At 34.5% G+C, this 25,506-nt stretch overlaps 1 protein-coding gene across 1 annotated transcript in view; it reads right to left on the bottom strand.

The window, feature by feature from the left end:
• The window catches only part of LOC6051612, a 64,539-nt gene extending 54,400 nt beyond the window's left edge, over positions 1 to 10,139 (bottom strand). The window contains exon 1 of the mRNA XM_001867988.2: positions 9,911 to 10,139. Within this exon, the coding sequence (XP_001868023.2) occupies positions 9,911 to 10,016 (106 nt within the window). The 5' untranslated portion in view covers positions 10,017 to 10,139. The remainder of the gene's footprint in view (positions 1 to 9,910) is intronic.
• Positions 10,140 to 25,506: the final 15,367 nt, after the last annotated feature.

Here is a 25,506-nt window from a genome sequence, read left to right on the forward strand (position 1 = left end):
GTTAATTAATTTTTATATGGAAGCTTAACCTTCTTGGTCATTCGCTGCGATTGTTGAATAATAAAAAAATAATATTTGTATTACACTGTGACCCCGATGGTTTAACACCAATTGTTGTCGAACGAACGGGGTCAGTTTTTCATTCAACACCCTCTTTATACAGAGCTCACACTTACTACCAAAAGTTTTGTTTCATAGTAAGTGTGAGTCCCGTGTAAAAAGTGACAGTTCGTCACTTTTTAGTTTGACTTTGACCAACCAACGGGGTGCAAATTAAAAAGTTTCAAACGAAAATGTGACGAACATTCACAGACTGATGAACACTGCAATTTTTTCAATTCAATTCGGTTTTATTAGTGAATAATCATGTTACAATTTGTTCATTCGCAGTACAAAACAGAGTTTTGGAGTTCCTTTCAGCTGTGTATTAAATCTCAATCCATTTTGTAACGATTATTGCTTATCACTAAGAGATTACCAAAAGAAAGTACACACTGCAATTCTATTTCTAAAAGAATGGCTGTTTTATCCTTCGCTTATTGCTAACTTTAGTCTGTTTCTTTAAGCATTTTTATTAATCTGAATTATTGAATATCATTAAAGATTTATTTCGTCTTGATGCAAAAATCCTCAAAACTCTTCAAATGACTATGCAAAAATTTGGTCTACGTGAGAATCCGAAGGATTGCTTTCTTCAAAGCGCATCGCATCCGGCCGGAATCCTTGCAGAAAGTTTGGAGCGCTTGCATTTCTTCAACCAGAAATTGCTAACTCATCGTCGTCCAATTCCTTTGCGAGTCAAACCCGTTTTCGACGGCGCCGTGACCGCCCGTGATCGTGATCTACGGCCTCACCGGTCCTTGGCACAGCTCAAAACTATGCTAATCAAAACAAACAAACGCGACAATATTTTGTCGTGGTCAAAAAAAGATTGGTTGGATTCCCAAAATAGATTTTCATAACGCTGCGAAGGGTTTCCGTGTGAGTCATGGAGCACAACTGGGCTCAAAACTGTTATCGTATTGACAGCTATCTGACGCTCTATAGGGTTGTCAAAAATATTTGAATACTTAAAACTGTTTCCGGGCCTCACGACGATGTTGATTAATCCAACACTCCAAAATAGCACAGCTGACCTTTTGCCTGGCAAAATAATAATCAACACAATTTTTCGAGATTTAGGTATAAACAGTTGCTCGAAGAGGAAGTAAGGAAATTTATACAGTTTTTGATGAGAACACCCTTAAATTAAAGATAAGCTGGATCTAGTTTAACTACTGTATTTCACTGGGCTTGTCTCGTGTAGAAGATAAGAGATAAACACTTGAGAATTGATCGCTCATAAGTTATTTTTTTGCATGAGATTAAAGCATGGATTTTTATGTTTTTTTGCTATTGCGTATTAACTTAATATTTGTGTTAACTGATGATCTGATCTAAGGATATGGAATTAGCTACATTTGCCTTTTAATTTTTTTTTTTTTTTCTATTCTCTGTAATATTACGATTGGGACAAGAAAGCACATCAGTGACGATTTATTTCACCTTATCTGAGATTTAAGAGCCCAACAGAAAACGAATTAGTTATATTGCTGTTCATCTCTATTTTGAAATAATTTATGTAATCCAGATACAACGGCAAATTTATGCAGGATTAACGAAACGCGCCAAACTTTCGCCAAGGACTCACAAGATGGCTTTGGATAAACAAAATCTTGTCTTCCTTGATAAAGAATAAAGAATTTCACACAAAAGTACAAAGAAGTTTCACCTGGCATTCGGGACAACGAACATTCGATCCAAATTTGCATCGAATCGAATGCATCTTCCAACATTATAATAATACTATGCACAAAATACTTTTCTTCCGAAATGATGAATCATGTGTGTTGTTTCAAAAAGTTGCGAAATAATATTGCTCGTGACTCCACTTTATAACCAAAATAAAATGTTGCTAGCTGGATTTTTTTTGACGATTTTCCAAAATTTTACTGCTTTTTAATTGGTATTAAGGAACATGATTTCTTTTAAATTTATTCTGCTGTCACGGTCTTTCTGATTTTTGCCGAATCGTTAAAATTTATGAGGGGTCAGGACCAAATTTAGTATGTTTGAATTTGACCAAATCCACGTGACCTACACACAAATTGATACCAAATGAGCCATTCACCCCCCAGAACAGAGGCGAAAGCTAGAGTCATTGGGACGGTTCGACAAATTGACACTGGCTGCTGCTAAGGACTCTCGCGGAATTCGCGGCTCACGGATTTTGGTGGGTCTCGTGGCGCAGGGGTAGCGGCTTCGGCTGCCGATCCCGATGATGCTATGAGACGCGGGTTCGATTCCCGCCTTATCCACTGAGCTTCTATCGGATGGTGAAGTAAAACGTCGGTCCCGGTTTCTCCTGTCTCGTCAGAGGCGCTGGAGCAGAAATCCCACGTTAGAGGAAGGCCATGCCCCGGGGGGCGTAGTGCCAATAGTTTCGTTTTCGGATTTTGGCGCGCTACTCTCACGAATGATCGCAAGGACGTCGAGATTTACGTATTACAATGATTTGGAGTGGTGTTATAAATTGATGATGAATTTGGACGTGCTCGAAAATTTTACCACAAATTTATTCAAATTTGATGCAAATTTGAAGCACTGGCCGAAGCTACAGATTTGAAATTGCTATATATAAAATGTGAAAAACCCAACTCTACACAGAAAAAAAGTAGTAATCTAGCTGCGTGTAAAAGGCCTGGGTGTAAAATAAATGTTGCATCATATTATAAAATTCTATGTAAAATTACACTCTAAAATATGTAGCCCATTAGTATGGGAAACCTACTTGACCGAAATGTCTAGCTGATATATGCGTTTATCCTTTCCAGACTTCATCGTTTTGATGGCCGAGCGTGCTAAGGCGCCAGTCCATACTGCTGGTGCTGGGTTTGAATCCCGTCAGTTGCAATTTTTTTTGTGTTTGCAGAAAATGTACATGCAGTGTATAATATGAAGTGTCTTTTTTGATGAAGGTGATGTGCATGCTTTTGCATGTGGTTTTAACATCGGATTTTTTTGCTGTGTAATCATTATTCATAAATTCAACTTCGTTGTGCTTTCTTATTCTATAATTGCCGTTTCTTTGGGCAAAAATATAAAATAGAGTTATTTTTTAAACAAAAGAGATTTTTCTTTGCAGCTTTGTTACAGCTCTGGTAACTGCTTACTTGAACCACAGACAAACAGACGTAAATCTATTTTAAAATCCATCAATCATCATTCCAGGGTCAATTTGAATGATTGAAAACATTTTGAATTCACCAAATCTGATATTGAAAAATTACCAATCCTGACAAAGTTTTGATACCAAATTTCGTTTTCAACATTTTTACCGATTTTCTCAGAAACTTTGCAACAAATTTGAGCATTTGTGATAAGGCCATTAATTGTCATTTTTAATGTCATTTTTTTATATTTTTTTATTACTAATCGCATGCTCAATAAGAAGTTATTTTTGAATCGTTGAAAAAAATGTTATCTGGGATACCAAATTGTTGTATTCATGTGGTATTTTTTACGTTTTAACTTTGAAATTATGGGAAAATTCATACTAAATCGACAAGGTTATTTATTTTATATACAAAATTAAAAAAAATATAATAATTGGAATTGAAAAACTTCAGATGGGATTATTTTTCAATGATTGAGCATTCCTAATTTTCAAATGACTTTGTATTGAATTAATTAATGAAAGTATAATTGTTTGCCTCTATTTGTTTATGTTTCGAATAAGTCAATATGTTGTTGAACTAATTTTGATTTTCTAAAAAAAAACATGTTTGGTTTGGCAATCATCTTATTGCGTAAAATTATATAACACTATTTAAAAATTTATTTCGCACCCAGTTGAATCACTTTTTTTCCTGTGTATGGAAAATCTAATGTTGCATAAGAATCGTTTTCATAACACAGTTACAGAACAGGAATTATTGGTATGAAATCAGAGATTAGACAGCAAACTGCATGAACACAAATTCATTAGTAGGTGAGTTCTCATTAGAAAAGATTAGACTTTTTATTGGTTTAATGGTTAGAACTTGATATAAACAATTTGCCCCAAACGTTTAATTGTTCATGGGGATTTTAAATAAATTGAGAAAATTATGGCATAATGTTTCATAAAACTATGCAATTTTTAATTTATATCCAGTTGGGTGAAACAACAAAATGGTTTTTCCAACAAAGAAAATCTACAGTTTTTTTAGGGTCCTAAACTACTTTTCAAAGTTTGGGAACAATTTTTTAAGTTCCCACTTTGCGCAAAACGATTCAATTATTTATTGGATTTTTTTAGGATTTGATAAATATTTTAAAAATCTTTTAGGATTTGATAAATATTTAAAAATCCACGTTTCAACCTCAAAATTGTTCTTTAACGTGATATTCGAGCAAAAACTACGTTTTAGACTTGTTTTGAACACGATGTAGGGCAGGGTAGTCATCAATGAGACACTTTTGGTTTTTAAACTTCAACGATTTTTGTATTTTTTTCATTAGCATGTTTTAAAGAGCTTTTTGTTGCATTTTCTTTCTTTTAATGTGTTTTAACATTGACCAAATATGAGATCGATCCGACCTCTACAGCCATAGTTATTCAACTGTCTCATTGTAGACGCACTTGGCAGGAACAATGAGACAGCTGGGGAACAATGAGACACTCTATGAAAATCAATAGTTTTCTAGTAAAACATCATGTTTTGTATTGTTCCATTGCAGATGACTTGCTTTGAATATTTTCAAGCAATTTTGTCAACATGAAACTTCAAATAACAACAGTTATACTAAAAAGTATTTAAATTTTGTAAAATCCATATATTTTACCAAATAACTTTATATTTTTGGTTAAATGAAGTTCAAACTCACTAAATATGCCAAAATTCACTTCCAATTCATGTTTTGAAAGATTTACATAGATTTTGAAAAGTTTAATGAAGAAAAATCAAAGTGTCTCATTGTTACCCATGGGCTGAAAGGAGTAGGGAACAATGAGATAGCCCTGGATTCTGGGTATATTTTAAATTTTGGCCAAATCTAATGAAAGGACATTGCAGCCCAACTAATGCCCTGTGAAATGACGAAAGAAATTTGGAGAAATATTAGTTTTTGTGTTAATGGCAGTCTATGAGCGAAAATATAATTTTTAGTCATAATTTACTTTTACACCCCAGAATCAAACATGTATGAATAACTTTACAAAGGAGCGTCCATAACCAAGCTACTATTATGGCAGACGTGTATCTAGGAGACATACCTTTCCCCCAAATATGAGCCTGATTGGTTGAAACTACGTCTTGTGAGAGCCATTTTATCATTGTTCCCCGTGTCTCATTGATGACTACTCTACCCTATCTTTTTTTTGGAGCAAGTTAGCACCATACTCACTTGTGCAAAGTTGTGAGCACCAAATATGAATCCGGTTTGAATATAGCGTGAAACATGGATTTAAAAAAATATCAAAATAAAACAAAATGGGTTTTCCTACATAAATTTTGATTGATTTACAAAAAGTGGAGATTTAACCAATCGTTCTCAAACTTTAGGGAGTTGTTTAGATTGATTTAGAGCATCGAAATAAATCAAAAAGTACATCATTTTGAGCAAAAACATGGCTAAATAACTGTCTAAATTCTTTCCATGTGGCCAGGTTCACCCCAGATACATTACCCCGGGGTACATTCAAAATCAATTAAATTCAATTAATTGCCCTGTTAGAAAAGCTCCTGAAATACAACACTTTTTAGTTCGGGTAAGCTTGGTTCACACATACTTTCAACCAAGCCCTTTTGGCGGATGAACACAAACAAACAATGGCCCGGCTACCGAACTCTAATCACAAGCGAACGTGACACCGGAATGTGGCGTGACTAAATTTGATGTTTGATTCCTAGTGAGTAAAAAAATACGGTTTATTGCACTATCGGTCATAAAAGTTGCGACTTGTAGTATTTATTTGCAATGGGTCATGTTTTATTGTCGTAAAGACCTTATCGCTCAGAATAAATGCCAACTTCTCAAGATTGAATTAATAAGTGCGCTTTGTCACATCTATTGCACATCCATGCATCAAATCGTGGAATCGAAAAAGTGATAAAAGTTGGCAAAACCCATTAAAAAACAGTGCAATCATGAGCGTAATTCAGCTAGACTTATCATCAATCAAACTGAATGGTTTGAAATAGAAACGAATTTTTGAAACCCATCCTGTGTAGCAGAAAACCAAACAACTTTAACAAAGGAAGTCACTATCGTTTGAAACCTGTGGCAATTTGTGGCCGTTTTTTTGCTTTTTGATTGCTGGTTTGGTTTTCGGCAGTTGAAATCAATTCTTTCTCACTTTTTTCCACCTGCACTAAGTTTACGTTGTTTTTCAGTAAATTATTTTTTCATAAAAATAATAAAAATCAAAAAATCTAATTGTTTGCTCTACAACATTGCCTCGACGTTCTCAATTTCGAGATTCCTACTAGAAAAAATGGTGTCCGAAGGCTTGATTGTTGAGGTGATTGCAAATCTTTTTTTACACCTTAGCTTCCATCCACCCCGGGATTCGAACTGACGACCTTTGGATTGTTAGTCCAACTGCCTACCAGCGAGACAGGACCCAGGACTGAGCTAACAACCTAACCTCTAGGTTAGACCGGGGCCAACATTTACCTCCCCGTCCGACGGAAGGCGTGATCAGACAAATCTCGTCTCGAAAAATGCCACCGGGACCGTCTGGAATCGATGCCAGACCGGCAAATGTGATCCAAATTTTTCTTCGTAATCTCATAACTTTTGAGAGGGTTGTCAGATCTTCATTCTTTTGGATTCGTTGGAATGGTCTTTTGATTACGCAACGAACGATGGTTCGCGTGATTGATCCGGAAATTATTTGTAAGTGCTCATAATTTTTTAAAGGGTTATCAGATCTTCGATGTGTTATGTTCGATGTTGGACCCGGACATAATTTTCATCGAGATATCTGAGATCCGGCCTCAAAAAACTGTATAAATAACACTTAAATGGGCAGACGGTAATAACTAAATTCATGCCATTTCAACAACAAATACAGTTAAAATAACAAAAAAGTGTTATGATATATTCTTGAAAAATCCATTCTTGCATAAGGGTTTAACAGTTTATGTTATCATAACAAAATTTGTTATTAATCTGATATTGGTTGAAAGCCAGTGCGTGGCCGAATGGTTACGCTGTCCGCTTTGTAAGCGGATGATTCTGGGTTCGATTCCCATCTGCTCCAACCTTCCATCGGATGAGGAAGTAAAATGTCGGTCCCGGCCTTGGTTGTTAGGCCGTTAAGTCATTCCAGGTGTAGGAGTCGTCTCCATGCCATAAGTACAAACAACACACTAAACCAAACCTACTCCGGTGGAATCGCTGGCGGTGGTTGGATTCGCAATCCGAAGGTCGTCAGTTCAAACACTGGGGTGGAAGGTTCCTTGGAGTAAAAAGAGGTTTGGGTGCTCTCCCCATTCAAGCCTTCGGACTTCTAGGTTCGAGCAGAAACTTGCAATAGAGACCACAAAAGACCCGGGGGTCGTTAATGTGGATGGTTTGAATTTTGGTTGAAAGCCAAAACAACTTGGGAATAACATTTTTTGTTATGGAAGAATGTCTCCAAATGTTATTGGGATGATCGGATTAGTTGTTAAAATAACAAAAAATAATAACAAAGATTTGTTTGAAGAATAACTAAAAATGTTATTAGTCTGTTATTACAATAACAATCCAATAACAAAAAATTATAACGGCAAATAACAAATCTTGTTATAAATAACATAAAATGTTATTGGCCTAGTATTTTCAAATATCAAAAATGTTATTCTCACGTTATTTCCGTCTGCTCGGGAATAACTCTCGATAGGGTTCTTCGATGTTTTTGGCTCTTTGGAAAGGTCTTCAATTACCTTCCTAAAAATGTATAGCATGACGGGGTTTCTTACAAAAACCACCCTTTTAACAATCTTTCGAAGTTCAGTTTAAATCGTTTTTTTTAGCATAAGTGTTGAACTTTTCTAAACATCATAATATTAAACAAGGTCTTTTGGGACCCCAAGACGGATCGAATGAGACCAAATCAGTCCAAATTGGTTCCGCCAATCCGGAGATAATCGAGTGCATTTATTTTGTGCACGGACTCACATCCAGACACACGCACAGACATTTGTTCAGAATTTGATTCTGAGTCGAGGTATACGTGAAGGTCGGTCTAGGAGGTTTAATTAAGGAGTTTATTTTTCGAGTGGTTTTTGAAACGTTAACTTTTTGTAAAAGAAAGTTCATTTAGATAATGGATATTATTCTTTATAGTTTAACTAGTTTTGGGAATTATCAACATCATAACTTTTTCCGTAGCTGAAGACACCAGATCGATCGATCAGGAAATCACTTTCCGAGGTACAGATTTTCGAATAATTAATTATCATTTTTGTATGGACAGCTGTCAACATTGTATGGATATTCTTACGGACAATCGCATGATGCAATGATTCAGCCAGATCAATTAATGTAAATTTTAACCCTCTAACGCCCATGGTTACTCCAGAGCACCACTAATTTTTGTCTTCAAAATTAAATTTCTCTGCAACCATGCATTTTTTTCAACCTTGTTCAACCTGCGTTATTTTAAATAGAATATTAGCTCATAACCATTAAAATTTCATCCAATTTGGTCGAATCAGTTTCGAGTAATGGTGAAAAACGTAAAAAATCACGATTTTGCTCTGGGCGGGAAGGGGTTAAAATTGCATTTTAATTGCTGGTTTGCTCATATCTGAGAGAACTGAATTGATGTAATTCAATTAAAATCTGTCAAGTTTGAAAAGGATTTAAATTCCAAATTGCTGATGTAGGAATCATTAGACAACTCAGAGTAGATCAATCTTAACCGTCTACTGCCCAAATTTTTTTCGAAAGTTTTTCTTGTTTCATTTTTAGTATTTAAGTTGGCATTTATCATGTTTAGTTTATGTTTGTTTTTGGTAGTATTTGGCCTGCTCTACCAACTATTAAAATTACATTTTGCTATCTAATTTTTTTTACGTTATTACAGTCACTTTTTTGCTTGTTTTTCACATTGTCTGCTATAAAATGGCACCATTATCATTTAAATTGTAAAAAAATGCGTAGAAGCATAGTCTGGGACACTAGAAAAAATACTGCATACTTCTTTTTACTTAAAATATAGAAAATGTTAGAAAAAAACATTGGCACATAAAAAAAGTAAAACACCCAAAAGAGTTCTTCTTTCCAATGCTTTTTAAAGATCAAAAATTTGTTGAAAAATTTATTTTTGGCAATTGTTTAAATCGAAGCCCGTCTAAAGGCGGGGTTCTTCTTCGGAGTCGTCCAAATTTGAGAACCTGGGATAAGAGTCCTAACCAGTGCCGTAGTAAGTATTAAGTCCTAGAAACTTTGATAAACACCCCTTTTTCCAGTTCACTTTGATTTTTTTAAGTTTGTTGTTTTTCCATATAGAAAATATAGTCATTCACATATTTTGAAAAAGAAGAAAATTATTATTCCCTGTTTTCATCAGCATTCAGCTTATCAAGGCCCATCCCAAAACGATCTTACCATGATGCTGTAACATGAAAAATCAGATATCGGAAAACACTTGCCCATACACTTGTATTCTAATACTTTTGACAAACACTATGCCACTGGAGTCAATGTTCCTCTGTTGCATGTTTACAAATAATTATAACTTATACATCGAGATTAGTATAAACCACCACTTTACGATCATACAGTTCTTTGCATTTTTTTTCTTATGAACCTGGCACTACAGTGTTTTCCTTTTATTCATTAAAACACAGTTTCATCATAATTTTTAGAAATTGAAAAAAAAACTCTCAATTACCAACAATATCGAGAAAGGCGTTCCATTTGGCTTCGAGGAAGGAACTTTGGTTGGAGCCCAGGTTCACCGGAACTCCGGCGGTCACGTTCGCGAACGGATCCTGCATGGTCCTTCACAACGGTCCCAACGGTTACTGAAATCTAACACTAGAGAGGCAATAGCTTGCACTTGTCAACACCCAGCACAGGTAATTTTCTGGTGCGACGTTCTTCACCGTCGAATGTCCGAGCGCAACTGAAGCGACCGGCGTTCGATCGTGCCAACCTAGGTAAAATAGAATCTGCGTCGTCGCGCGCCGGCTTCCACACACACACACCGGACTGACCGCCACCGAAAGCCACCGCCGCAGCCGAGAGATGTGTTGATTGATGGTGCGGCGTCGTCGTCGTAGGTGATTCTCAGGCTAAATCTCAGCGGACGCCACAGCAGACGAAGTTTCTCGCTGGCACGAGGGTGAATTGGCGCGAGAGTTGATCGTTGTGAACATACAGGCGAACTTCACGAGGCTAGGATTCCAGTGGAGTTGAGTGGAAGAGGATGGGCTCTCTCGTAGTTTTTATTTACAGCGAAAGAAATCGTTCATATAATAATTCTTTAAACATTCATAAAACTTTTTTTTTGCAGAATTTTATACAACAATTTGATACAATTCTGTCGATAATTATCGAAAATCTTTGGAATATCTGAATCACGCCTTTTTTTCTTACTCACCGGTCAATGGATGTAGAATCACTCGAAAATTAATCCTTAATTATGTCTCCTGGACCCGAAGGTGGGTCTGACAGATATCTTGGCAAAATCTGAATCGATTTTTTCCGTTGGTTTCATTCGATTCATCTTGAAGTTGAGTTCTGTACTTCGAAAGTTATGCTATTAACGATTTTAGCATAAAATGAGAAGGTGAAAGAAACTTTCAGGGTGGCCAATCAAGTCGGGAAATCGAGAAAGTCGGGAATTCGCCAAAATCCGCCAAAAATCGGGAAAAAGTAGGGAATTTATGATTTTTTGTATTTTTTGAAGCATACTTGTTTGAAAATTAATTTTAACTCTTGAATGATTTTGTTATATTTTGTACAATTTTCAAATTAAATTTACTCAATTCTGCTTATGTAAATTACTTTAAATTGAAGGATTTTTTCACAATTTCAATATATTTGAGTATCGAATAGCTGTTCTTAATAAATATTGGATGCAGTTGACACCAATTTTCATAATTTTTGAAATGAATCTAATGATGTCTATTCATTTTTGTTTATCAACAAGAAGTAAAGTTAATGAAAAACTAATATAAAAATAGAGCCTGGTGCCCAGCTTAAAGTTATGATTCTATTTAATTTTGTGACATACACAGAAAAAAAATTATGGTAATATTCATCAGGAAATGGCGAAAAAAATGTGTAATATTACATCAGGAATTGGTGAATTTTCATCAGTTTCTGATAAATATTCATCAGGTTCACATTTTTACACATTTTTTGATTAATATTACTCAAAAAATGAGTAATATTCAACCAACCAAATTTTCAGCATTCCAAAATTCAACTTTTTTTTACTGTGTAGATTGTATATTTGAAAACTGATTCCAACTTGAGTTTGGCAATGGTTTTTTTTTGTAAATATTTTTAATTGTTGAACTAAATTCATTAAGTAATTTCAAATATATATTTTTCCAAATGATGCCCTTGAACTTTTTTTGGTGAGTATAAGTATAAGCGTTGAAATATGATGAAAATATTGAAATTGCCACAAAAAACAAGAAATTTTGAGTTATGGTAAAATTGCTTAAACATTTTTTCTCTTCAAAAATTGTGCTTAAAATAAGTGGGAGAAATAGGAATAAAATTTTAAATTCAGTTATCTTTAACTTTTTGCCATTTCTAGTTGAAACGATGTATCAAAAACTATACGTTTGTCAATTTAAAAAAAAAAACATGAAAGTTATAAGTACCGATTGTTGAACTCTCGATTTTTTTGAGGACTGATTGTTTTTGTTTCTACTCAGTCATAATAATGAATTTCCATTTTTGAAGTATTTTTTTTTTATTTGTTGTTCATTTTCTGTGTTTACAAAAATTGCCAATAGTTGGATGTTTTTAAATTAATTTAATAAATTTCGTTGGTTGATTTTGACTTTTCTTATAGAGAGTTTTTTTGCCTTTCTTACTAAAGAAAGGTATAGGTTTTACTTTAAGGCAGGACGTCATTTCCATCTTCGTAAATATGTCGATTCAGCATGAATTTTAATCGGAAAAATCGTCAAAAAATCACACTGCATCGATTTTCGACGCTCTATCGATTCACTTTGACAGAACTCGACTATCTCTAACCCTCGAATTTTGAGAAAATAAATTCCGTGGAGGTCGAGTGATGTTCGTATGTGGTAAAATTTTGCAAAATTTTGTGTCGCGCCGTTCTCAGCTCCCATATATCCGATTTCGATTCTTCTAAATGCAGATGAAAGCTAGTGTGCTGAACCTGGGCGAGTTGCCGCGCAAATTTCGAAATATCCATCTGTTTTCGGATGCGGCCAGACTTTTCAACAAAATACACAGTTTTCAAATGAAAATATGGTCAATTTTTTTCATTTTTATACCTTTTATTTATCTCAAAAATTGCATTTTTCGAGCCCTACAACCTCCCAAATTTTCATCCAGATTCATAATATGGTTCTGGAGTTAGAGCCGTTTGATTGACCTACCATAAGAACCATGAGTGGGTCTCGTGGCGCAGGGGTAGCGGCTTCGGCTGCCGATCCCGATGATGCTATGAGACGCGGGTTCGATTCCCGCCTTATCCACTGAGCTTCTATCGGATGGTGAAGTAAAACGTCGGTCCCGGTTTCTCCTGTCTCGTCAGAGGCGCTGGAGCAGAAATCCCACGTTAGAGGAAGGCCATGCCCCGGGGGGCGTAGTGCCAATAGTTTCAAGAACCATGAGTGAGCATCTGAAACAAATTCGACATCGTTCGGCAATCCCGATCAATTTTTATAACGATTTCCTTTTTGCCTTTCTTACTATTGCCTTTCTTACTAAAGAAAGGTATAGGTTTTACTTTAAGGCAGGACGTCATTTCCATCTTCGTAAATATGTCGATTCAGCATGAATTTTAATCGGAAAAATCGTTAAAAAATCACACTGCATCGATTTTCGACGCTTCCTCGCCAAGTCGACAAGTTGTCAAGTTGAGCTTCGAATACTGGCGCGAGAATGCTGACGCATATATTTTGTGGCTCGACTTATACTCATTTTGTAGTAGCTTGTCTACCGATGTTTCCTTCAATATGTAAGATATCGTAGCTTTTTCTTTTGCCCTGTCCGTTTTTGCCTAACTGTCCAATGTTTATGCAAAAACCTTTGTGACATAGGACATTCATCCAGCTACAATCATTTTGTTTCCCGTGCGCTCCTAAAATCGCCTAAATGAAGACTTCATTTTTTTGTGATTTCGTAAGTTTATTTAACAGGGTTCATTGGATTCCAATAGGAGCTTTCTAAGCTTTTCATCGTTTATATCGTTTTCAAGGTGTTCAATGCTGGCGACTCCAAAGGCTTTCTTCCTAAGGTTCTCGCGATTGAGTGTGTAGTGGTGCGGTTGTTAAAAATAGCTATCTCTGACTCTGTCTCTTTCGTAGAAGCTGAATGGCTAGCTTCCCTGCACCGTGCGGCACACGCGGTTCACTTGTACCTCGGTTTTGCTTGTCTTGGTGCGCTGGTACGATGAACCAAAACGCCAACACAGTCACACAAAAGGGCTCGTACCGAAACTAGAAAACCAAAACCGCGGTGTGCGTTGTTGGGAAGCTTGCTATGATCGCGTTTGTCATAAACGCTTGTTTGATTAGAAACGTACAAACATATTGTACGATTAAAAATATTCTTTTGGTGAAAATTGCGTTTTTTATTTCTTTTGGAAATCATATCATTCATAATACTCATAATATCATCATAATACTTTGCTTTCATCATAAGACTTTCTTTTGTGCTAAATAAACAAAGTCGATGTTATTAATTGAAAGAAGTTCTACCATTGTTATATTCTTTAGTAAGAAAGGCTCTTTCTCACCCCAGGTACTCGCTTTAAACTCGCTGCAAGTTTCATGATTGACTTTCAAAATCTGTTTTTTTTTTTGCAAATAATTGAAATTGAGAAAAATAATAGCTAGGTCAAAGGTGTTTTCTCATAAGATTTTTTTTCAACTAGCAATATCTTGGTAACTATTGGTAAAATTTTTTATAGCCATAAAATTAAACCTTTGTTAAATGATTCGAACTTGCGAACAATAATAATTCCAACTCAACTCTAACATTTGAAAAGAATCGGGAATTTGAGACATTCGGTATAGTTTTGAAATTTCAAACATATTTTTGTTTCGGAGATCAGAAAAGCTCATACCAGCTCTATTTTCTTTAATTCCAAAAATTGTTAAAGTTGGAATTTAAAAAAATTAATGCTTAGCGTATAAATACTCTAAAATACTAATTTTCTCTTTTTTTATTATTTGCAACTAAGCTAAAAGCTACAAATTGTACAATTATGATAGTTTAGAAAATTTATTTACACTGAATTGAAAAATAATATTTTAGACATAAACCACTATGAAAACTAGGGCTGTGGAGTCGGAGTCGGAATCGGAAATTTCGGATACCCCGATGTTGGTGTTTGAGATGCAGTCATAAAAAATGTTTACCCACATTATAAACTTTTTTTTATCAGTGATTTTTTATAATGAACTCGCAAAACTTAAAATGTGTACCACATAATTTTTAATTTATTTATTATTTTTAATTTTGCCATTTTCCTTAAATTTACTCATCTTTTTTTTTGTTTAAGATACAGTCATCCCACATATTCGGAACAGTTTACATAGCGGCCAATGTTCAAAAAATCATAGAAAATCGATAATTGATCATAATGATTTGCTTTCACGTTTATGTGAAAGCTTTTCTTGTGATCTTTCGATATTTACGTTTTATATCATGTTTTTGAAGAAAAACATTGACCTTTGAAATCCACAAATTCGGAACACTTTTTTCTTACGATGTAAACAAACTATTATTATCTCCAGGAGTGCATATTTTTAACAAAATAATGACTTCACACACTGAAACCAATAAAACTCATGCTTAGTATTGTTTTATGAATGGTTTGATAACTTTTTTGTGAAAATATAAGATTCACCGGCAATTTGCAATTTGGAGGCAGTGTTTTGTTGCTCTCGACAAAATAGTCCAACTACAAAAATTACAAAAACAAAAATTACTACTTTTACTAGAAAAGTAGCAATAGAATGTCCAAATAAGGGTTCTAAAAATAGTCGGATCGACAGTTGCATTTTGCATCCTATTGACAAATTACCACAAAAGAGTTCCGAATTTGTGGGGTTCCGAATATGTGGGATGACTGTATCAATCAGATGTCGTTTTGGTTTTGAAGCATGTTAAATGGTATTGAATTTTTGCATTGATTTGAAAATGTTGAAAATAACAAAATAGTGCCACATTAATATGGCTAATTGTGATACTTACTAAATTATGACTTGTTAATATTCTCGTACCAGTGTTTGTAGCCTAAATCGCATGGTCTTTAACTTTGTGTGTACAGTAGGGTGCCCAGAATATGGCATTTTTTCTCAAAATCTCGCTCTACAAGCTGAATATTGTTCCTTGAGCTATTTTAGGACTCTGGGCCAAATATGAGCAAAATCGGTCAACACCCATTGATACTCGAAGGTGAAGTTTGTATGGGAAAAATCGAAAAAAATGTATGGAAAAGTCAATTTTACAACGGTTTGGTCCGCACGGTGTGCTTCTTTCATCAAAATATTGCCAAAAGTGAGATTCTCATTGGAAATTTATTACTCTACAACTTTGTAGAACATACCGAAGCTGTAAAACTCGACCCTGAAAAGTTATTAGCGATTTAAAAAAGGCATTTTTGTATGAAAAACATTATTTTCACCAACTTTAGGCTTGGGTATCAATGGGTTAATCTCAACCAATTTTGCTCAAAATTTGCACAGATGCTTAAAATAACCCAAAAAACGGATTTTCGCTTGTGGAGCAGGGGGTCATTTTTTCTGGGCACCCTAGTGTACAGTCCAGACTCGATTATCCGAAGCCTCGATTATCCGAAGTTTCGATTATCTGAAGTTCGATTATCCGAATGTTTGTTTGGGACTTTGGATAATCGAATCATGACCCAAAAAAATATTTTTTTCTAACTTTAAACATCAAATTCGAGTTCTGCGACCCCAATTTAGACAAAATTGAATATTTGATTGCCTTTAAATTGAAAAATGCATTTTTTCAATGTGTTATCATCGTCATTTTGGCCGCCATCTTGGATTTAACAATTCTAAATAATTGTAAGGTAGTTTACTTAAGCCCGACAATCAAAAATAAGACAACGAAAGATAAAAAATTTCGTGATTCAATTATCCGAAGATTCGATAATCCGAAGTGAAATGTTTTGGAGGCCTTCGGATAATCGAGTCTGGACTGTAGTCAAAAATGTTTAAAATATTCAACTGATTTTTGACTGCTTCTTTTTGCTTTGTTTTCTGTCTAGAGAAAATCAACTCGCGAAAAGATTTGGAAGTTAGGAATTTTGACAGGTATGATTTTCATAAAGTATTCGCCTCCTTTTCTCTCCCACAGAAAACTGGGGACAATGTAGCCGTCAAACTAGGCCAAACTGTTAAAGTCACTCACAAAATAAACTTTGAATGATTTGAGTTCATTTCTGACGTCACGATTTTCTCCTCTATTGCCGTGACTTTAACCGGAGTGTGGTCAATTCGTCATTTATCACCGGGAATGAATGAATTATTACACTCACACCCCGATGGTTTGACACCAACTGTTGTCAAACGAACGGGGTCACTTTTTAGTTTGACACCCCTTTTACACGGAGTTCACACACACTTCCAAACGTTTGTTTTGGTAATGTGCGTGAGCGCCGTGTAAAAAAGGACAGTTCTTTTTTAAGCTGGGTGCTAACTTTTTTTTAGCTGGGTGCACTGTCCAAAACACCTGCCCAGAATCCTTAATTCCGGATTCAGTCAAATATCGACGTGAGTCAAACACGGTCAACATCAAACTCAACAATCGGCCATCATCTCTCATCACCAGTTGGCTCTCGCTCGATGGACCTCGCCGGCTCTGTGAGGTGCTGCTTTTTGGTCTTGACCTCCTGGAACTGCGATTGTTAGTGTGTCAGAGGGGGGCAGAATTGGTAGAAGGAAGAGGCAGCAGCAGTGTTTGAACGAGCAAAAACAAACGTGTTCAATTGTGAAGAGCCTTGCGAAGAATTATCCAAATTGCTCAATTATGAGGAGGGGGTTTGAGCTCAAGAGGGGAATCTGTATGGAAATTCCACCGAGTGTGATTTTTTTTGTTGTTGTTGTCATTATTCGGGAGCTTAGGAGGAAGCTATTGATTTGCGAGAATTTCCCCTTATTCCAAACTCAAATTGTTGCTAGCTTTAATGGAATGTTTTTGTTGCTTGGAACAACTCAACTTTTCAAATTAGAAACAGATTTTTAATACTGATATGATAGTATTGGCGGAACGTTAGTTGCTTCCCCCTACAAGATTCGCTTCGATAGCCGATACTTGATCGAATAAGCAATCGGAAAAGTCTCAAGAGGTGAAGCAGATGGGATTGAGAAAAGTCCGGAATATTAATCATGATGGTTCAAAGTCTACAAAATATTATTTTATGGCAGCGATTATTTCTTATTTTTTGATCTCTCCAATTGAAAAAAAGCAATAAAAATACTTTTTTTAAGAAACAAGGATGTCAACATCATAAAAGAAATTTAAGAATGCAGCATAAAGAGGATGCAAAAATTACTGAAGAGCAATTCTCTAACGAAATCGGTCTTTTTTTAATTTTGTATTTTTTAATCCGGCAGAAACTTTTTTGGTGCCTTCGGTATGCCCAAAGAAGCCATTTTGCATCATTAGTTTGTCCATATAATTTTCCATACAAATTTGGCAGCTTTCCATACAGAAATGATGTATAAAAATCAAAAATCTGTATCTTTGGAAGGAATTTTTTGATCGATTGGTGTCTTCGGCAAAGTTGTAGGTATCGACACTGAAAAAAATGATACATGGTTAACAATTTTTTAGTGATTTTAAATTTAACTTTTTGTCACTAAAGCTTGATTTGCAAAAAAATACTATTTTTTTTTATTTTTTGATATGTTTTAGGGGACATAAAATGCCAACTATTCAGAAATGTTCAGGTTGTAAAAGAAATCTTTGAACGAGTTATGAATTTTTAAATCAATACTGATTTTTTCAAAAAACGAAATATTGGTCGCAAAAATTTTTGCAACTTCTTTCTGATGTAAAATTAAATTTGCATTCAAAAAGTACTCTAGTGAAATTTTGATAAAGTGCACCGTTTTCAAGTTAAAGCCATTTTTAGGTAACTTTTTTGAAAGCAGTAGCGGTTTTTATTTTTTTTAAACTAGTGCACATGTTTCAAACAAATATTTTTGAAAGGCTGAGAAAATTCTCTATATTTTGCTTCTTTGAACTTTGTTGATATGACCCTTAGTTGCTGAGATATTGCCATGCAAAGGTTTAAAAACAGGTTTTGAAATGTAAACTTTGCCGAAGCCACCAAAACGACCAACAAATTCCTTCAAGAGGTAGAGATTTTCGAATTTTCATAAATAATTTTTTTTGGACAGCTGTCAAATTTGTATGGAAAATTATAATGATGCAAAATGGCTTCTTTGGGCATACCAAAGGCACCAAAAAAGTTTCAGCCAGATTGAAAAATACAAAAAAAAATCGAATGGCTGAAATCTGAGAGAATTGCTCTGAATAAAAGTTGGAGGTTGTACACGTAACCTGTTTTCATTTCTGAATTTAGAAAACAAAGTTTTATGATTATCAAAAAAGATCAAAACTCAGACGAAGTGGCTTTTTTCTTTATTAAATTTTTGAAGAATTTTGACAAAAGGTCAAAAGATCAAAAAATAGACAAGCATAGTTGCAAAAGGTCGAACGGATAAAAGACGTTTGGCAAAAATCTACTGCAATTAGAATAGTTATGCAGTTACGCTACTACCGAATATTATCAATGAATTCATGAACAATTTTTTTTCAAAGGTTTTGTGTCTTTTCTGATCTTATTTTTCTAGAGACCTATTTGATTGAAAATATGAAAACAAACGTTTTACATTGTATTTTAAATAGATGAATTATTTCTATTCGAGAGATCGCAACGTATCAATATTTTATTTCATTTTTGACTTTGAAAACAGGAAACACACTTGCTAAGTTATCGTCACCCTAATCATTTTAACGCTTTTTAGTGATATAGAGAAAACCTCGCCTTTCCTGTGTTGTTTTTTTTATCTGAGGCTAGGTTTGAGGTCTAAAATTCGCGTTATCATCAAAATTCAATTTTCAGTGGATGCAACTTGAAAAAGAGGTATGATATCAACATTTCTGTAAAGTACTTTTTAAGTTGCAAATTTTATTTTCATTTTAAATAATAAAAAATTTTTGGACGTATTTGAGAAATCATGATTTTTTTTGGAAAAGAACACACTAGTTTCATCCAAATCAAGACAGGAAAAAAAATCGGTACAAGTCATGGAATTTAAAAAAAAAATCTAGATATTATAGTCAAATAATGAGACTAAAACTGCTTAAAACACAGCGTGTGTGTGTATCGAATCACAACACGGTTTCTAAAAGTTATCATCATATTTACTTCGCTAAAGATACATTTTTCAAAATGCTTCGCCCTACAACGGATACTAGGGCCAACATAGTAAACAGCATTCAAGCGTTTAGTAAATGTCACTGAAGCCAAAACACAATGACTAAGCATTTTCACAATGACTAAGCATTTTCACAATGACTAAGCATTTTCAGCTATGTTTTGGGATGTCCGGTTTTTAGAAGAGATAAAAATCGGAAAAGTCAAAAAAAATAACGAAGCAAAACCAAACTAGGGCAATTGAACTACAACTTGGTTGGAGTAACTTATAATTGGTGAACTGATCAATAAAAACGTTCTTCGTTTTGGAAAATATTGTTGTCGAAAAGATCGGAAAATTTCACGAATGTTTCATATTTTAACATTGTAAATCGGACCATTAGTTGTAGAGATATCGGCGTTAGAAAATGGTGAGTTGTTTTGATGAGACTTAGAAAACATCAATTTTCCTGTTTTTAAACCTATGCATGGCAATATCTCAGCTACTAAGTGTCGTATCTACAAAGTTCAAAAATGCAAAATATAGAGAATTTTCTCAGTTTTTCAAAAATATTTGTTTTAAATGTGGGCAAACATGTGCACTAATAAAAAAAATGAAAAACCGCTATTGCTTTCAAAAAAGTTACCTCAAAATGGCTTTAACTTGAAAACAGTGCACTTTGTGAAAATTTCACTGAAGTACTTTTAGATTGCAAATTTGATTTTACATCGAAAAATAAATTTGAAAAATTTTTGCGGCCAATATTTTGATTTTTTGAAAAAATTGTATTGATTCAAAAATTCTGGATTTAGAAAACAATGTAATAATAAAACATTGTTTTCTAAAAAGATATTTATCAATCAAACCACCGACAAAGTGGCATTTTTCTTTATTAATTTTTTGAAGAATTTTGACAAAAGGTCAAAAGATCAAAAAATAGACAGGCATAGTTGCAAAAGGTCGAACGGATAAAAGACGTTTGGCAAAAATCCACTGCAATTAGAATAGTTATGCAGTTATGCTACTACCGAATGTTATCCATGAATTCATGAACATATTTTTGTTTTCAAAGGTTTTGTGTCTATTCTGATCTTATTTTTCTAGAGACCTATTTGATTGAAAATATGAAAACAAACGTTTTAAATTGTATTTTAAATAGATGAATTATCTTATTCGAGGAATCGCAACATATCAATATTTTATTTCATTTTTGACTTTGAAACAGGAAACACACTTGCTAAGTTATCGTCACCTAAAAATTTAACGCTTTTTAGTGATATAGAGAAAACCTCGCCTTTCCTGTGTTGTTTTTTATCAAAAATTCGCGTTATCATCAAAATACAATTTTCAGTGGATGAAACTTGAAAAAGAGGTATGATATCAACATTTCTGTAAAGTAATTTTTAAGTTGCAAATTTTATTTTCATTTTAAATAATAAAACATTTTTTCGACGTATTTGAGAAATCATGATTTTTTTGGAAAAGAACACAATAGTTTCATCCAAATCAAGAAAGGAAAAAAAATCGGTACAAATCATGGAATTAAAAATAAATCTAGATATTATAGTTTAATAATGAGATTAATACTGCTTAAAACACAGCGTGTGTGTGTATCGAATCACAACACGGTTTCTAAAAGTTATCATCATATTTACTTCGCTAAAAATACATTTTTCAAAATGCTTCGCTCTACAACGGATACTAGGGCCAACATAGTAAACAGCATTCAAGCGTTTAGTAAATGCCACTGAAGCCAAAACACAATGACTAAGCATTTTCAGCTATGTTTTGGGATGTCCGGTTTTTAGAAGAGATAAAAATCGGAAAAGTCAAAAAAAAAATTAACGAAGCAACACCAAACAAGGGTAATATTTGGCGAACTGATCAATGAAAACTTTCTATTTTTAGAAGTCGTAAAAAGCTGTAACAAAACTTGGCTGTTTATTTTCGGAATTGAGCCGAGCCTATTTTATAACCTCTATGAGAGTTTTTTTTTCACTCTCTCAATCTACCCTGGGTGGCAATGCAATAGAAAACTATTCAACAGCAACATAAATGCTGGACATGTTTCTACTAGCTTCTGTGTTACGTTTAATAGACGCACAGTTTAGTCCTATCGAGCAAATTTATTCATATCGCATCTTTGCTGGACTTATCAAAAGTCCCAGTTCGTCCCAGCGGCAAGCTTTTATTGCCATTTGTGTGTGGCTTAGAACTACCGGTGCGTGTGCGGCTTTGTGTGTGTTCTGTAGGAAATACACGTGGAATGCAAGATCTTCGCATTTTTTTTGCTCCAAGGATTAAAACATTTTTTTTCGCAGGCCGGTACATTGCGAATTTGTTCTATCAACAAACCTTAACCTTGTCGAAGATCGTGCGGTTGGCACCGGTAGGGTGATTCGACCTGTGGTGGACGAACTGACGAGTGTTTTCAGAGGAGACAACATCCCGGATAAAAAATTACCATTTGATTACCATATTGGATCATACAATGACACTTTGAGAAATGGTAACTATTTGTGAAATCGTTTTTTCAATTTCCCAAAATTAAAATTTAACTATATTAAACTATTTGTGAACTGTTTGATTTAAGGTTACTTTTTGCCAAATAGTACTTAAACCATTTATTTACCATACAACAAACAGTTTTTGACGAAAATAGTACTGAGTTTTTAAGGTTACCATTGCTAACCACCCTTATGCCAGATGGTTAAACCATTTGTGAGATAGTAAAAATTCATGCCAACCATATAAATACCATTTTTAAAATAGTAGTCAAACATTTTTGGAAATGGTAGTAACAATATAGTTTAAAGTTCAATTACCATATGAAAAAAAGTTTTTATATGGTACTTTTTTATGCGGGATTGAACAGCAAACCCTAGCAGTTATGGTCATTTGGCAGACGTGAATGCAATGGACATACCTTTTTGAATCTCTCAACACAAGTGGGCTGTGAGGTGAGCCAACGATAGATACTCACCACCACAGGTGGCCGGCAGTGGTGATGGTCAGTTTGGTTTTTATGACAACACACCTTTTCTTATCGTGGTGCGAGCATTGGCGCAGAAATCTGTGACTGGAATGGACAACTCTGTTCGGTGGATCTAATAACTTTAGTAGCTGCGACTTAATGAGCATGTTTCTGCTGTTTTCTGTTTTGGGTTGATTTGGTTAAAGATTGCTTTATTTTTAATAAAAGATTTTCATTGAATGTTTTGGCATTCTCTTTCGAGGAGCCTATAATCCTGCTAAAAATTTGCAAAGTAATTGGATTTGGACGATTTCGGTCACATTCGATGTGGATTATCCTCCCATAATGCGCTACGTATGCAAGTTTTGAAATCGGTAACTTGATATCTTCCATCGAATGAGGAAGTAAAATGTCGGTCCCGGCCTTGGTTGCTAGCCCGTTAAGTCATTCCAGGTGTAGGAGTCGTCTCCATGCCATAAGTACAAACAACACACCAAACCAAGCCTACTCCGGTGTAATCGCTGGCGGCGGTTGGACTCGCAATCCAAAGGTCGTCAGTTCAAACACTGGGGTGGAAGGTTCCTTGGAGTAGAAAGTAGAAGTAGTGTGGGTGGTTTTTTTTTATTTTGAACTTGATATCGCAAATATCAACATTTTTAAAGAGCATAGCTGCATCTTTGGAGCCAAACGGAATAAGAATTTGGATAGAGTAGAGGAAAAGTTCCACCTGGAATGAATTATTTACACTCAAAAATATAAATCACTCCTTACTGAGATCTATAAAATTTGTTGCGAATTTTGTGAAAGGAAATCAGCCGTTTAGCTTTCCAGTTAAATCCAGTAATTGAGCCAAAATAAATCAAACACGAGCGATATTAATTAACATTTTTTCTTGCGATTTTTTCCTCAAATACATCCTTTGAAGGAAGCAAACGCTCAAATAACTGAAAGGTGACCTTAAATTTTTACCCAATTGGCTGGGTTGCTAAAGTCGAAGGCGTGTTATGGTCAATATTTAACAATAAAACAATTCAAATCTCTATTCTGCACGAGCGCTTCTTGAAAGGATGTGTTTTTTTTTTTGCACAACTGCAGAAATTTTGTCGTAGGTCACAAACATTGTGGAAATGGTTATTTACGGCCTTTAGTTACTGAATTTGACGACCCGTCTATGTATCTAGGAAAAGTGACTGTGTCTAAGCTTATTAGAGTTGCGTTCACCAACCGTATCGCTACATAACAATCAACGCATCGTGGGTCAACGATGTTCTGCAATTTGTTGTGGGGAGTTGTGGTGGCTTTAACAGTGTTTCGGAGTCGCTTCAGAAACAACGCGACTGCATTCCTGATGAAAACATAGTAAGGCCGTTGCAAACATTTTTCAAAGTTTATGTCGCCCCTCCTTTCAAAATTAGTCTGAAAAATCAGGGGGCAAAAAAAATATTTTTCCAAAAAACTTCAAAATTTACATGAAAATAGAAGTCTAATCAACACGGAGAAAAAAGTGTTCCCAAAATCGTGAACAAGCGTTCATGAAAATGGGAACCACGAACAAAGTGTTCAAATCTCATGGTACGATTTCGAAAAACGTACCATGGCATTTGAACACTTTGTTCGTGGTTCCCATTTTCATGAACGCTTGTTCACGATTTTGGGAACACTTTTTTCTCCGTGAACTGAAAACAATCAAAATAGTAGTTTATGCAACAAGTTGCAAAAAGAGGATTTTTTCAGCACGAGTCGTACATTTATCCAACGAGGTTCACCGAGTTGGATAAATACGACGAGTGCTGAAAAAATCAAGTTTTGCAACGAGTTCCATACAACTTTTTTTGCAATTCCGAAAAACACCCATTGAGTGAAATTTAAAGTCAAATTTTCATGTATTTTGTCAATAAAACGTTTAAATCAAAAAAAAAAATTGAAAAGTGTTACTTTTCGAAACAAGTGCTGAAAAGTTCAACTTTTCAGCACCCATTTCAGTGCTGAAAAGTATAACTTTTCAGAATTTATTTTGAAAAGTGTTGCTATTCGATTCTGTTATTTTTGGTACAGAAAAGTAGGCTATTTCGTCGATCGAGAATGACAGGAAAAGTAAGTAGATTCACGACGGAATTGCAAAAATGCATTTTTCTGCATTGATAATCATATTTAGCATGTTTGGGTTTGTTTAAAAATGTTTTGATTTTTTATGAAATTCCAATGTACAGCACCGCAAAAATTTTATTTTTCGCGAAAAATAAAATTTTCGTGAATACTTAGATATTTTGGAATCTAATGATGGCAAAACAACTGGACAAGTGTATAATGGAATAAAAAACACTTTTTTCATTGAAATGTTGAAAACATGGCTCGTAATTTCAATTTTTATACTTTTTTTATTTTTTTTTGACCCCCCCTCCCCCCCCTCCTCGACTTCGGTCAGAATCGAGGGACATAAACTTCAAAAAATATTTGCAACGGCCTAAATTGTTATATAAGTAAATGAAAAAATCTTCTTAGTTATTTGTTTTAAAACACACAAAATATTCAAAAATGGATCCCGCGTTTGCGATGTGGAGTTTAAATAAATTGCCCAATTACACTCCAAATTTATTCTATCAATATGAAACTGATTTAGACAAACTTGACCCTTTTTAGCTCGTTTAAGTTTTTTTTAAGGTTTTGAAGGACCAAAAGTTTCAGCTTATGAGTTAAAGCGTTTTAATTTTAGCCAAGTTTTTGAATAAATAGTATTTTTTTTAGTTTAGAAAAAAACCCAAGATGAGGCCAAATCTTTTTATTTTTTAATATTAGCCGCAATTTTGAAATGTTGAGCATATTATTTAAAAAGATGAGAAAATTTTACATAGGTTTCTTTTTTTTGAAAATCGGAAGAAATTAATGTTTGAAAAA

This window comes from Culex quinquefasciatus, chromosome 3 (assembly GCF_015732765.1).
Source record: "Culex quinquefasciatus strain JHB chromosome 3, VPISU_Cqui_1.0_pri_paternal, whole genome shotgun sequence".
Lineage (NCBI taxonomy): Eukaryota > Metazoa > Arthropoda > Insecta > Diptera > Culicidae > Culex > Culex quinquefasciatus.